Source organism: Drosophila mojavensis, unplaced genomic scaffold (genome assembly GCF_018153725.1).
Source record: "Drosophila mojavensis isolate 15081-1352.22 unplaced genomic scaffold, ASM1815372v1 contig_136, whole genome shotgun sequence".
NCBI lineage: Eukaryota > Metazoa > Arthropoda > Insecta > Diptera > Drosophilidae > Drosophila > Drosophila mojavensis.
Window position 1 is genome coordinate 25,854,325 of NW_025318667.1, and position 14,971 is coordinate 25,869,295.

The 14,971-nt window shown below is 39.0% G+C and overlaps 1 protein-coding gene across 1 annotated transcript in view; it reads left to right on the forward strand.

Moving 5' to 3' along the window:
* Positions 1-14,971, forward strand: part of LOC6584739 (basement membrane-specific heparan sulfate proteoglycan core protein) — a 122,689-nt gene that overhangs the window by 29,694 nt on the left and 78,024 nt on the right. The window contains exons 3-6 of the mRNA XM_044008684.1: positions 10,770-11,100; positions 11,206-11,380; positions 12,452-12,615; positions 12,957-13,814. Coding sequence (XP_043864619.1) covers positions 10,770-11,100; positions 11,206-11,380; positions 12,452-12,615; positions 12,957-13,814 — 1,528 coding nt within the window. The remainder of the gene's footprint in view (positions 1-10,769; positions 11,101-11,205; positions 11,381-12,451; positions 12,616-12,956; positions 13,815-14,971) is intronic.

Sequence of the window (14,971 nt, forward strand, 5' to 3'; positions counted from 1 at the left end):
TTAGTTGATCAAAAGGCTCCGCTTCCCTTCATGCTAGACAATAGGCTACTTGCAGCAGCAGAAGCAGCAGCAGTAGCGGCAGCAGCAGCAGCAGCTGACAACTTAATATGTGGCACGAACAAAGTGACACCAGCGTCACAGTTCACAAAAAAAGATGAAGAAGCAGAGAAAAAGAAAACACAGCCCCCACCCCTGTGTGGACGCCAAGACGTGGGGCCACGTCAAAAGTCTGCCGACAACTTAAAGGCGTTAATGGTCGTTTGTTTTATGAGAAATTGCCAAAACGTGAGCGGCATGCCCAACTGATGTGTTGTGCCACAGGCCACACTTGCCTCACTTGCCGTCCTTACCGCACTTGCCACACTTGCCACACTTGCCACAGCGGCCGCCCAGCGGCGTCGTCAACGTCGCCTCGTGGCAAGCTCTAAAAATCTGCTGCCGACGACTTTGTAAAACATCAAAGCGCCAGGATCAACAGTCGACGGGCGTGATGGAATTTCATTCCCGTCTTTCTACACCCATTACCCAGTGCGACGGCTGGACGAGCAGAAAGGGGTATGACCAGCTAGAGCAATGGGCATGCAACACTTTCAGAATGCAAGTTTCTCTGAGAGCACACGAAATCGATAAATACCGATAGCCTACGACAGAGTTTATAAAAGTTTACTCCTAACTTTGAAATACCCTTAAATAAAAATTGGAATTTTACTCTTCAAAAGCTGGCAGCTCGTTTTGTAGAGCTTAACAAAGTTTCTCTTGAGAGATCGATAAATATCGACAGTTTATTCTTGGCTTTGAAATACCCAGTAAATGCAATCAAAATTGGATATGTTTTGTAGAGCCCAACAAAATTTCTCTTTTAGGTGATTGAAAAATATCGATAGTGCGTAGATCCTGCTTGTCAATACCTGGTAAAAGCAATAAAAATTGGAATGCCACTATTGAATATTTTGCACTTCGATTTGTAAATGTAAATGGAAAAATTCATCATACAGGGCATTCCATAATCAAACCTTTCATATATCTTATAAACTACGAATGCATATGCAAGTTTGTCAGAAGTTTACAGGATCATCGGCAGTCGGGCATGCTCATGTAATCTAAATGTTAACCAAAGCCAAAAAACTGTGGCGACGTGCTCCACAAAAAGGAAAGGAAGAGAAAAGAGAGCGAGCCATTTAAATGAGTTGCACACTATGTCGGGACTTGTATAGCAGACATGGATACATATTTATACACATATATATCCCTATAATAGAGAAGAGCAGAGATTTATCAAGTGCTCAAAACAATGATGGATCCCAACAATGACAACGTCAGCGGCAACAACAGGCGACAGTTTCCATTTGAACTTTGGCTTTGTTGTTTTCCCATGCCGAGCACTTGAGACCTATGCACAATCTCTCTCTAGCTAATTCACATGCAGGTGTCACATATATATATATATATATATATATATATATATATATATATATATATATATATATATATATATATATAAATACAGATGGGAATATAGATTGCATATATATATGGACATACATATATTTGTATTTATCTATCTACATAATACTCAACGCCTTTCAGTGCGCTGTTTGCCTTTGCCTATTGTTACATGGAATTTAATTTCCTGCTATTGTGAATGCTCAGCGGGTGCCGTTGGGTCACAGGCTAAATGCAGTAAATGGATCACAAATTTGTAAACAGCAAATGCCCTAAGCGTGAGAACTAATGCAAAAACTGAAAAATATGCAAAACCTTTTATTCCTATTTAAATGTGAATAGATATAGGCTTAGATATCAATGGAGAAACATAGTTAACAGTGCTGAACATAAGTAAAGTCTAAGTTTGAGAGAAGTAAAGTGAAATGATTTAGAGTTCTGATTTAACTGTGTATTAGAGCAGGAAAAACTAAGATCTATGTTTTGATCAGACAAAGCTTAAAAATATATGTAGATCTGAGGCAATGAATCTACTACAAAAACTTATAACAAAGTAAGATAAAACATTTTTTCTATGTATATATGTTAATGTGAAATACTTTAAGTTTGAATTGAAAAGGACAGTATAATAGCCTTAAAGTTAAGTAAGGACTGAGTTTTGGAGACGATCAAACTTAATAGTCAGATCGAGTCTTGTCTATAAGACTAAGGGAAACATAACGTAACAATCTTCAAGATTGTAAATATTAAACTTCTGAGAAAATTAATCAGAGTAGTCCGCTATAGTCTACATAATTTCCATACTCTAGATAACTAAGGGAATCGATATACGATAACAACTGAAATAGATGCATATGTTTTTCTACCTAAATATGAATAGGAAAAGATTTGGATGTCAATAGGGAAATACACGAAATGGAATTTTGAAAAATAAGCTAAATATTCGGATATAGTCTAGAGTGAAATAGTTGAAGGAAAATAATCAACGAAAGATTTTCAGTCGAAATGAATACATACATATGTATGTATAATATGCAGAAGAAGGCGTGGAAGAGACCATAAAATATATTGTGATAGAATTTCAGGGTATTAGTGATAGAGTATTTCATAGCTAGACACTCCTGCAAGAAGAGACAAGAAGAGGAGGCTTAAAGTAGGGTATGTCATTGATGAATAGAGTTTCCAAAATAAAGAGGATAGCCTAGAGTCAAGTATACCTAAAAGAAAGCATAGCTTATACGAATTTCGGCACAAGGTTATATATAGTATATACAAGTGGGTGTTGAGAGTCGATTGCTTGAACATCTCAATCATAACTGCAGGCAACTATTTTATATAGTTGAAAAATCAAAGCAGTCGCTAATCGACTTAGCTGAAACCAATTTATCTTTGCAACTGGCAACTGGCAGCTGGAAAATGGCAAGTGGCAAATGGCAATTGATTGCGTCGAGTGATGGTGTGAGTAATTTATGCATGATCCGATAAAGCTGTTGTCCAGCATGCGAACAGGTTTCATTGCAGGCAGCCAAATGAGAACGAGCATCATGCGAAATGAGAAGAGAGAAACAAATTAAATCAAAGCAATTAGAAGAGATCTACAGTTTAATTAAAGCCAAACTAAATTGCAATAAATGTGAGGCAACTATGCATGTGAATGTGCGTGTGTGTGTCTATATAGCATAAATAGTATCTGTAGCATCTGTATATATCTATGTATATCTGGCAAATTGAGCTGCTGTAAATATTTCCTGCTGCGCTGACCTGGCAACGGCTTCAAGTCAACGAAAAATTGCAGCTTCAATGTCTGCGCTGCAATTTGTTGCTTTGTGTCTCAGGTTCAGCTACAAGGCAAAATACACCCACCCAGTCTCACCCCCTCCCCGCATTATCCCCTTGCGCGCCCCCTCCTTGGAGCCCCTTTTGTTTCACACATTTTGAGATCAGATTTTTAAGCTATGCGCGGCAGCTGATGAAGATTGACGCGCTGCACTTAAATCGCGTAATCTTTTTTTATCGCAGCGTCAATTGCTTTGCACTTGCTCCAAAGACCCAAATACTTGAGCCACACAGGCACCAAAAATCCCTTTTATCATACGCCCACACACACACATACACTGTTGGCTGGGCTAATGCGTCGTATGCGCAATGTGCCGCAGGAGCTACAAAAATCAACATTCGCCATTTGGCAATTACCTTGAGTTTGATTTTTAATCAAATTTTCACATGTTTTTCCCTTCTAACTTATAATTGTTGCCCCTGTGTGTGTGTGTGTGTGTGTGTTTGGGTGTGTATGTTAATGCTCCATTGCCAGTCAGTCAGCTAGTCAGTTAGTCAGCTGGCAATCGATTGTCTGGCGAAAAGCGATTTTCACATTTTCACTACATGCGAATTGATGAAAATAAATTGCCAGCGCACACATGTGCCGCACAATTTATGATTTGACGGAAGGGTGATGGAGGGCGGGGAGAGGCTGGCAGAGGATTTCACGTAGGCTTGGCAGCCAATTGTTATACCCTATACTCAATGAGCAACCCTTGAGCATAGCTGGCTGATTGCAATCTACAGATCTATTCAAGTTATTGGAAAACCCATTGAGTATATTCATAAATCTAATCTGTGAATAGATATATGAAAAATCTATATATTTATTCACATAAAATTATATTTAAATTTGGATTTCTTTTGGAAGTCTTTATGTTCGTCAAACATTTTCGCAGTCCAAGTATTTACATGTCACTTAATCATCACATAAGATATATTATTATATAATATATAAACATAAACTTGTATATAAATATATAAGATAGACGCTCTATATTATCTTATTTGCACTCGCTGTAAACAGTTAGGTTAGGGTTGTGCCTGTGTGCGATAACCCTATTAGCGCAATAAACATAAAAGCTATATAAACACTTAAGATATCAGCTTGATTGCCTTGACAAATGCAATGGAATTCTTGAGCATATTCTGGATAGATTCCATTATATGTACATACACATATACGTCTATATGTGTATATTTGAGGTTATGTAAGTGAGGTTAGCTTAGGTTAGATTAGGTTGGGTTGGGTTGGGTTAGGTTAGGTTAGGTTAGGTTAGGTTAGGTTAGGTCAGGTTAGATTAGCTTGTCCTGTCTTAAGACTTTTATTTATGACAGCTGACTTTATTGTCTGTCGAATCTTGTGAGATTTGATTTGGACTATGATCACCTAAATAAAGGAAAGGTTTAGTTAGGCTTGGCAGGTTAGCTTCGAATTTATCTTTTGTGTAGGCATTCTATTTGATTCATAATAGACTATGATACTCTTGTGCTAATATTACCCATTAAAACTGAAGTCTATAACTTGTCTAATACTTTTTAGCGATTTATAGCTTATCATACTCTGTGAGACAGTCTGTATCATGTTTGAACGAATGATATAAATCAAGCAAGAGAGTTCTTTCGGTTATCCTGTGCAAGATGAAACCAAAAGAAATCAAATATGACTGTTTTATATTTTTTCAAAAGGTTGGCTATAACAAATTTTCATTCATATCCATGAATCGCTCTCTTCCACAAGCCTACTTAATACGCACATCATTTAATTAATTATCAGAAGTTTTCACGCCAGAGTTTGAAGTTCTGCCTATTGTAATACTATCCAAAATAAAATGTTTCAAATACAAAAATAACAAGATTTGCTCTTGATTATGAGAAATATTCCAAAATTTAATTTAGATCAAGATATTTTCTATATTGCAATGCTTAACTCTGTATGGATCTATTATATATTCTGAGTAGTTACAAAAGGCACTTGAATCAGGCTGAAGTTCAAGTTTCCATTTTTATACATATAGGCAGGGTACTAACTAGTCGTGCAGTGTGTTGTCATAATCTGGAATTTCTCTAGGTTTATAGGTTGCCTTTGGCTTTTGGGGCTGTTTTTGTTGTTTTCGCAGGAAATGAGCGAAAATCGTTGTCTATGCTGTCTGTGGGGTCCGGCCTAATTTGCCAGCCAAGTCTCAATGCATTTTTGGTTTTTGCGGCTTCGGGTTCAATGGACGCGCCAGCAGAAGGCGTGCCTTTGACTGGATTGTGTGTGTGCGGGATGTTAGAAGAAGAAGAAGAAGAAGAGCACCTGCATTGCAACAAGTCTAGCGCCTTGTGTCGTGTCGCCAGTTTGCAGTGCTTTGTAATTCTTTGGAATTGGTTCAAGGACATTGCTCAACTCGACATCTGCGTGTCGCTCGCTTATAAGTTTGCAAATATTTCTAGTTGCTTGTTTGCCTAACGCGGCGTATGCGTAATTTCGCTTAATACGCCGCGTGGGCGGCCAGCATTGCGCTGGCACAGTTGGACAGGCACTGCACACATCATCCACATCCTCCCCGCACTCTCAGCTAAATAAACGCTGCGCATTCTGTGCCAATTTGGGGCCACAGATTGCACACACACTTCGCGTGCATAAATCATAGCCAACTATTTGGTTTATTTATTAGCTTTAATGCAAACAAACTGACCATGGAGGACGAATGCTCAGCTCCGAGCAAAGGCGATTAGCATTTAAATAGGCCGCAATTAGTTGCTGTGGCGTGAGCACATTTATCGATAAATTGAATCCGCATCGATAATGGAATCATGAAGGATCATAGTCTTAGATAGTTAACAATTTCTATGGTACTTCGGCATTCCTCTTTTTTCGCTTGTTAAATTTATCGATAGCACAGTGACTTAGTTAGTTATTTTAACGCTCGTAGTGGCAAAGTTTTGAGGAAATTCGAGTTACTCTACTAACTAGTACATCACATTTGATCTCAAGCTAACTACTGCTTATGGGTCTATCGATAACATAGTTCATTCTTAGCTCTAATTATCTATCGATTACTTTTTATAAAGAAGGGCCACATGACTAAAACAACTCTTCTATGTTTTAATAAGCCAACTCCATGCACTCAACCACACTCAAATTGATCGCAGAATATTTATCGATAAATATGCAAGCATTTGTATCAATCAAATTTAGTTTACTCAACTCAAGTATTGTTTAAGTTCGCATATAAAAATAAAACCAAATGCTGATATTGAAAATCATGCATTAAGATTCCAAGTTGAAGAGTTTGCTTTTGTTTTGCTGCTGCCAGATAGGCCCATTCAGGCCAACTTTTACGCACAACAACAAGAACAGCAACAGCAACAACAACAGCAACAACAGCTCGAAAAGTTGACAAAACAAGTAAACACATAAAGTCGAGAGACGCGACACGTGACTATGCAGTTTAATAAGCCGGCTGCTGTCCACGGTGCTCGCCCCACTCCAGCCCAGCCCACTCCACGCAATCAAAATGTTATCGATATGGCAGCGCGCACACACACACACACACACAACACACAGATATCGCAGTAAGCACTACACGTAGCAACTCCAATTATGATAGGCGGGAGAGACGCTCGGGCGGCTGAGGCGGTGTTGGTGGCCAGACAATGTCGCAGACGCAGCGCAGACAACGCTAAAAGGCAGCCAAACAAAATGACAACAACAACAGCAACAACCAAACAACAGCAACAACAGCGAGTGAACAACAAAAGCGAAAGGCCTGAGAAAAATTACCGCACACAAAAGTTTGTTCAACTTTGTTGTTGTTGTTGTTTTAAGTTGTTTGTTTGTTGTTGTTGCTGTTATGTTTTGTTGGGATTTTTCGATATTTCGATTTTTGATTGATGAAATTTCAGCTGAATTTCAAGTGCTGCATTTCCGCCCCGAGAACTATGCGTGAGCTAAATGCATTCTCATAAATATATATACATATATATATCGTATATACATTATTTAGTATTTTTCTAGTGATATGACATATGCAACTGTAGCATGGCTCGCCGTTGGCCACTTTCTAACTTGCATTATCGTTTGTCACCTTATCGACGGTTATCAATGAGCCCCGCGGCTGCGGCGGTGTCGACTTGAAAGGGTAGCTGTGGAGTCGTTGAAGGTGATGAGTGGGCTTGGTGGGGGGGCTGGAGCTCTATGCACATTTGGCCTACATTTCATAAATGTCTCTGTGCAACAAAGGCCTAAAGTACACAAGCAAAGATATAGGTGAAGAGAGATATACATACATATGTGTATGTGTAAATGGCTGTGCGGAGGTATCTCAAAGAATGAAAGGAATTTGGTAGTTGGCTGAGTCAGCAATCTGGCAACGCTAAGCGTAGAGAGAAAGCGGGAACTGAACAAGAATAAGATAGAAGATGAGAATAATAAAGATAGTGAAGGAAGAAGGTTGTGGGAGCGCGAGAAATCAGTGAAAAAACAGAGAAAGAGAAAGAGTGCGAAAGAGAGATAGAGAGAGAGAGAGAGACAAAATAAAACAGCGAGATAAAAGAGAGAGAGAGAGATAGGTAGCACAGGATTGAGGGAAAGTCGAATCAAAAAAAATTAATAAAAAGATATATACATATGTATTTATAAAGATTGTAATACCTAGAAAGACACATGAAAAGAGAACAATAATCGGGAAGTGAGAGAGAGAACAACAGAGAAGGAGTAAAATAGATATAGACCGAGCTAGAAATACTATATCAATGATGAAAGAGGAGGAAATAATTAATACTAGAAAACAGAGAAGGATTTCAAGTTTTTGTGCAATCAAAATTTGGGATTGATTGTAGTAAGGGATCTAGAAAATCTGGCTGCCTCGCCTCGTAAGTCAATTTCAAATGCACAGCTAACGAGTTGAGTAAAGGTATACTAACTACTACAGTAAAAGCACTAGACATATCTCTATGAGAATAGATTATATTTAGCATAGGAGACTGAGAACCGAAGTTCTGGCTGGTAGATAAGAACTGAGAAAGAAAGATAGAGGCGTGTCTTCATTTAGAACTATATCATATCTAGTAAGTTAAATTGTATCGCTCAACAAATGAAATATTACGTTAAGGGATCGTGAGATGGACAGAGCGAGACAGAGAGAGAAGAATGAAAATGAAAATCAAGTAAAAAGCCATAAAATAAAAATTGACACTTGAAATCAATTGCCAGACCAAAAATAACCAAATAGAAACAGATCCCCCCATGTGTCTGTCTAGCTGTCTGTCTGCTGCAACTTGTTGCAGTCATAAATTGATCAACAGAGGAAAATATTGAAGAAAAACATTTATGATGTATTTATATGGGTCACCGGGGAATCGATTGAACGTCGAAAAATCTGGCAAAACGGAGAACTGCAATGAACTGAAAAAGTTTGACAAGGCCTGTCGGGCACAGTTTGAGAGTCAGACATCAAATGTAAAAGTTAATATAGAGTTTGATAAGCAAATACTGATAACATCAATATTTACACAGCAAACGCACTGAGCTGGCAGAGCATAACTCAGTTGGTCACACCCGTTCGGGGTAATTGAGAAAAGCGATGAGACAAGTACTTCAAATTGCGTAAACTTTTTTTTTATAGAAGTTCAAGTCATTGAATTTAGTTCCTCAAGAATTAGAAATCAAAATAGGCACATACACATGCTCATTATCAGTTATAAAAGTAATAAAAAAAAATTAAGAAAAATAAAATATGTAGGTAACCAAAGAAAGCCAGCCACAATCTTTTGCACATTTTGTTTTTGTTTTGGTGTTTTCTTTTAATATTTATGATATAATAAAGCTTAAGCAAACGGAATTCATTCATGCCATGGCCGCCTTAACAGTTATCTAACTATATCTCATATATACTTCCATGCTATTTATATACCTGTCTGAGCAAATATTTGATTGATTAAACAATTGCCAGGGCGATCTAAACTAACTTTGCCCTTGATCAAATAAATAAATCAACTATAGAAAGTTATTTGAATTCTGATTACTGAAAAAGTCCAGATGTCAAAAAATAGGATTGTCTGTCTATGAATATTTATATATGCAGATATAGATATATTTTTTCTTAAGATAACAAAAATTTGAAATAGATCATAGGTTACATATATTAATGTGACAAAGATCGGTCTAATAGAACGTAAAATATGTGAAAAAACTCTTTTAAATATTTTCAAGAAAAAAATTTTCCTTTTAAACAGCTTTGTAGAACTGAGCAATATGTAGCCGTACTAAACTTTTCAAATGCTTAAAAAAAACTCCCCTTATACATAAAAATATACATAATAAATAAAAACTCCTAAAAATATGGTTATTACAGAGTGTTAACCCTAACGTATGGCATATGCACTAACATAGCTCAATTTTAGCTTTTACCCACACGTCTAACTTTGACAGCCAATTCAACACACTGTTAATGCGCTTAACAGAAACATGTCGCAGTTGGGAGCTTTTGCTGTTAGGCTTAACAGCATGTTGAAAAGCTCCCTAACAGCAGACAGCGCTTGCACAACTGTAAAGCTGTGCACTTAGCATGGAACACAACCCAGTTAGAGCTTGAAAGCTTTTGTTTTTTAGTAAAAAAAGTTTTAATTTTATTGAAACTATTGAAACACATACTCGTGGAAATCTCCGATTTATAAAGTGTTAAAAATTTCCCGATCCGCCCACTGGGGGCGTGGCAATTCGGAAAATTCATATAAGCTGACGAGCTAGAAGGCTGAAATTTTGAATGTAGATCCGCATCGACCCCCCAAGATCACGAGCTGTGGCATATATCTACGCCCATTGGGGGCGTGGCAAATCGGATAAAACTCTATCTCCAAGAGTTTTAAAGCTAGAACGCTGAATGATTCTATAAAGATTAACAAAAAAATTATATGTCTTTGCCCATTAGGGCGTGGCAAATCGGACCTGAAGATATAGTGATTTTTTAAATTCTGCTATATTTTGGACACTAATTACGCTAGAGACCTCAAATGTAGTATATATACTCGGGCTGACCACCCAAAACTTCCCAAAAGCTTCGACAGATATATGTCCGCCCACAGGGGGCGTGGCAAACGCCAAGTTTATGTCTGCTAAAGTAGAATAGATGCTTCAAGTTTGGATAGTTGAGTTACTAGTAACCTCCTCTATCGATGACCCAAAAATAACTTTTACGCCTCTTTAGTGGCGTGGCATATCGAAAAATACCCATTAATTCTTACATTATTTGAGCGTAGTCATTCAAGTTTCACAGTTAGGGTACCGTTAGCTCGTTCTAAGAACTAAAAATGAGGTGTCCACGACAGTAGGGGCGTGGCAAATCGCGAAAAATGAATTTTCTACAATACTTAGCTTCTAAATTGCTGATGGGATGTGAATGAGTATTCCGCAGTCGGTAACGCCCGACTGCAACGTTCTTACTTGTTTTTATTTATTTTTATAAATAATTATTTATAATATAAATTAGTATGTTAATTAATTTGAAATTTTCGTTTTGCAGCAAATCTCAAACCTCGAGGACAATGACAAAATGTTTTTCGATGTGGAGGATCAGACGCCATTCACGGGGTCTGACAACCTGCAGTCGTATGCGCCTCTGATCGATGACTCCCCCGTGGAGGGCAACTGGTTCCATCAGGGCGTCAAGCGTGTGCGTCGCGAGCTCACCCGGCTCTTTGGCAACAGCGATGTCCATCACAGGCAGAAGCGCGCCAAGAATCCGGCTGTGCAAAAGGCCAAGCGACAGAATCGTATGATGACCCGGAAGCGGGCATCCGACGATTATGAGAGCGAAATTGGCTCCGGAACCTATGGCGTGGAGACCGTTATATGTGAGTGTCCAACTGAGTCAGTCAAATCCAATTGGAATAGTAATTTGTAATTTGAATTATCTCTTCTTCCTCATTTTGTTTGCAATCTGTTATCATGAAACGCAGACCGCACACGATTCACCGTCAACGAGCCGTACTCGAACGACTTCAGTGATAAACAGAGCGAGCAGTTCCTCAATCTAACCGAGGAGATCAGCCTGGGACTGCGCGATCTCTTCCGGCGCAGCTACGAGAACGACGACGATGAAGTGGACTTGCGCAGCACTTTGCTGCAAGTCGGGTAAGTCCATTACATGCAACATTAGTGCCACAAACTGAAGTAGGCCATGCGCTGCTCTGTGCCTCTAGGCGGTCTATAAGAAAAAGAAAAATAAAAAAGAATGTGAAATTCGACTTGCAGTACATCAAGAAGTTGAATTACATCAAGCCTTAAGCTCGCTGAATATTTGAGTTCTTTAATAGCGATAATCATCCATATTTAGTTACATTTATTGCAAGAAAAAGAAAATATTTTGACTCGCCAAAACATTTAAATGCTGATTGACCTACCAATGGCAATTAATTTGATTAATTGATTGATCTACGTTATCACAACTTGGCTTGATTTAATTTCATTGAAGTCATACCAATCTAGTTATTATTTTGTTCAGTCGTTTTGTTGAATTTTAATCAGCAGAGCTTGAGTCTACATTTAATTAAAATATTGATCAATCTGATTGATTGACTGTTCTATATATATCAATTGCCAGCTTTAGAGCCATTATGCATTTCTTATAAATCCAATTGTGCCATCTATCGTTTATAGGGCCCACGAACGATATGAGTGATAAGCTGAGCGAGTGCAGTTGATTGATTCATTCACATTAATGATTGACTTCAATCAATACTATTCAATATTATAATATTATTCTCTACCATATATGGACTAATAATGCGCAGAGGAGCTATATGATTGTCAATCTGATTGATTGATTGATTGATTTATATGTATATTTAAAATGAAGCTCTTGTCTTACTCTCAATCATTCAACTGCCATCTCTGTTTGATTAATGTTTCTCCAGACAATTCAAATACTTTCACTTTCTGTGGCTTACACCCGAGTAGTTCGAGAGATATTTGATTGTCAATCAGATTGATTGATTCGTTTAATGATTGGGATCCATATACCCTAACCACGCTCCACTAATCTTAACTAGAGCTTAGCTGCATCTCTTAATGATATGCAGCAGTACTATAGGATTGTCAATCCGTTTGATTGATTAACTGAATGATTGCTTAATACATATATTGCAAAAATCAGCTGTCGCCATGCTCTCAATCATCTAATTACTATCCTCCTCTCTTGCCTAGGCCCACGAACGACAAGTACAAGAGCTATGTGATCGTCAACCTGGAGATTCCCACCAATGTGGTTGATTTTGAGAGTAAGCTGCGCGAACAGCTGCAGAACTATAATCGCATTGGCAACCAGAGCGCCTCCCTGGACGACGATTTCTACTTCCGCTTGACACTGGGTAAGTTTTGCCTTGGGCACTGCAAGCCATTTCGAAATTCCTTAGAGTCCATTTCGAACCGATGCTTTGGTGTTGGCCAACGTAAGCGCTCGCGCACACTGTCAAAGCTTTCGGTCTAGTAGAATGATGAGCTTTGAAGCTTTAACCGAGACTAAAAAGCTTAACAAATCGCGCACTTAGCATTGTAAATAAGTAAATAAACCCAAAGAGTATGTCGAACTGTTGCTAAACTTAAAACAAAAAATAACAAAAAACAAACAAAGCATAATGCACTCACCCCTTCCCACACTCACACACTCACACACACACACACACACACCTACACACACACGCTTACACAGATAACCAGTGCAGCAATCCGCGGGAATTCGATATTGAGGAATTCACCTGCGAGTCCGGCGAAATCGAGAGCATACCCTGTGCGAAAATATGCAATCAGCGTGCCGACTGTGACGACGGCTCCGATGAGAGCGAGGAGATGTGCCTGAATCGCCGCTTTCCGAATCCCTATGCAGCATCGAAGGGTACGCAGAGCCCGTCCTATGCGGATAGGGACAACGATGCCGACAATGACGTGGATGCAGTTGATGAGGATGGCGATTTGGATGATGATGGCGATGCGGATGTCGATGGTGATGCCGATCTGGATGAGGATCAATGCTTGTCATTGGATCAGCCATTCCAGTGCATCAGCGGCCGGCCATATCAGATTTCCTGCGCAGACATCTGCAACGGCTACAACGACTGCGAAGATGGCTCCGATGAGAACCAGGAGATGTGCGATCGCCGCAACAATCCCGGTCTCTACAATAAGAATGTCCCCGACTGTGAGGAGGACTTCCAGTGCGAGTCGGGTGACAAGCTGAGCACATCCTGTCACAATGTCTGCAATGGCCGCGCCGATTGCGACGATGGCTCCGATGAGGATCCCGCCCGCTGTGCCGGTCGCCCTACCCAGGCCACCAGCAGCAATTCCAGCGGTACCCGCCAGGATTACTGCGTCAAGGATGCGTTCTTCCAATGTCGCAGTGGCTCCATCCCGAATATACCCTGTTACGATATCTGCAATGGGCGCGTTGACTGTGACGACGGCTCCGATGAGGAGGCCGATCTATGCCGTCAAAACGTTCTCACCTTAGAGCCAACTTGCACCGGCGAGGGCGAGAATCGAGTGTGCCAATATGCCCGTCCCAACAAGGGTTCGTTTCCTACCTCTCTCTCTCTCTCACACACACACTCTCTGTGTCTCGCTCTTACTATATATTTATATTTGTTGTCTCCGTTATTGAGCACGCTGTGTGCTAGGTCAGGGGAATTATACGAACACAATATGTACTAAATATACTAACACTAACCCACACACATACACACACACACGCACACATACACACTGACAAGCCCTAATCTCATTTGAAAGCATGCTAGACTAATGAATAATTAAAACGTAATCTTTTTGTTAGTATTAAGTGTAACTGTAACTGTGCTTCATTCGTTCCCACTCACTATGTCTATCACTCTTACATTCTCGCTCCGTATTATCTCTTTCTCTCTCTCTCTCTCTCTCTCTTTCTCTCGCTGTGTCTTTACGTATTCAAAATTATCGCACGTATTGTCTCTACTCATACGCTTTCATCTTGTACTCGTTTTCGATAATCTCCAAATGGATATATGTATAACTCTAGATAGATATTTAAAAGATATATCACCGATCAGATCAATAATGATCAGATATTGGTTCGCATTAAAAAATCTTGTCTTAGTCTATATATATATATTGGTATATTGGTTTTGTGCTGTCTATTTGAGTATACATCCACTCTATACAGAGAGCGTAGAAATTTTAAATATACGAATGAGATCCCTGAAAATGAATAGAGCTTATGTAAATATTGAGTGGAGCATAATATTTTATTTACCGTAGTTAGGCAACTGATTTACCTCTGTTCGATAGATTCACTTCGGAAATCACTAGCATGAATCTAGTAATTTTTAAAGTTAGATGCTTAATATTAAAAGGTCATATATGCATATAGATAATATAATATTGGAAATATAGATTTAATATAATAGATCAAGTAGCTTATATACGTCCAAGCTCCTCGGGGCTATGGCAAGTCCTGCTCTACAAATGGACTTATAGGTAAAGCTGAAATTATAATGTGTATTATAAGTTTAAACTGCTTTTGCAGACTGTTTACACTTTAGTTTTTCTGATCAGAGCAAAGCGGCTTTAACTACTCTGAATTAAATAGGTCAAATCCCATTTCTATGTTCAGTCGAATGTTCAAATGACTCAGCTCAAGCCAGAAATGTGACATGTTCTTGAGTTTGGTTGGAGCTTAGTCAACAATTATGG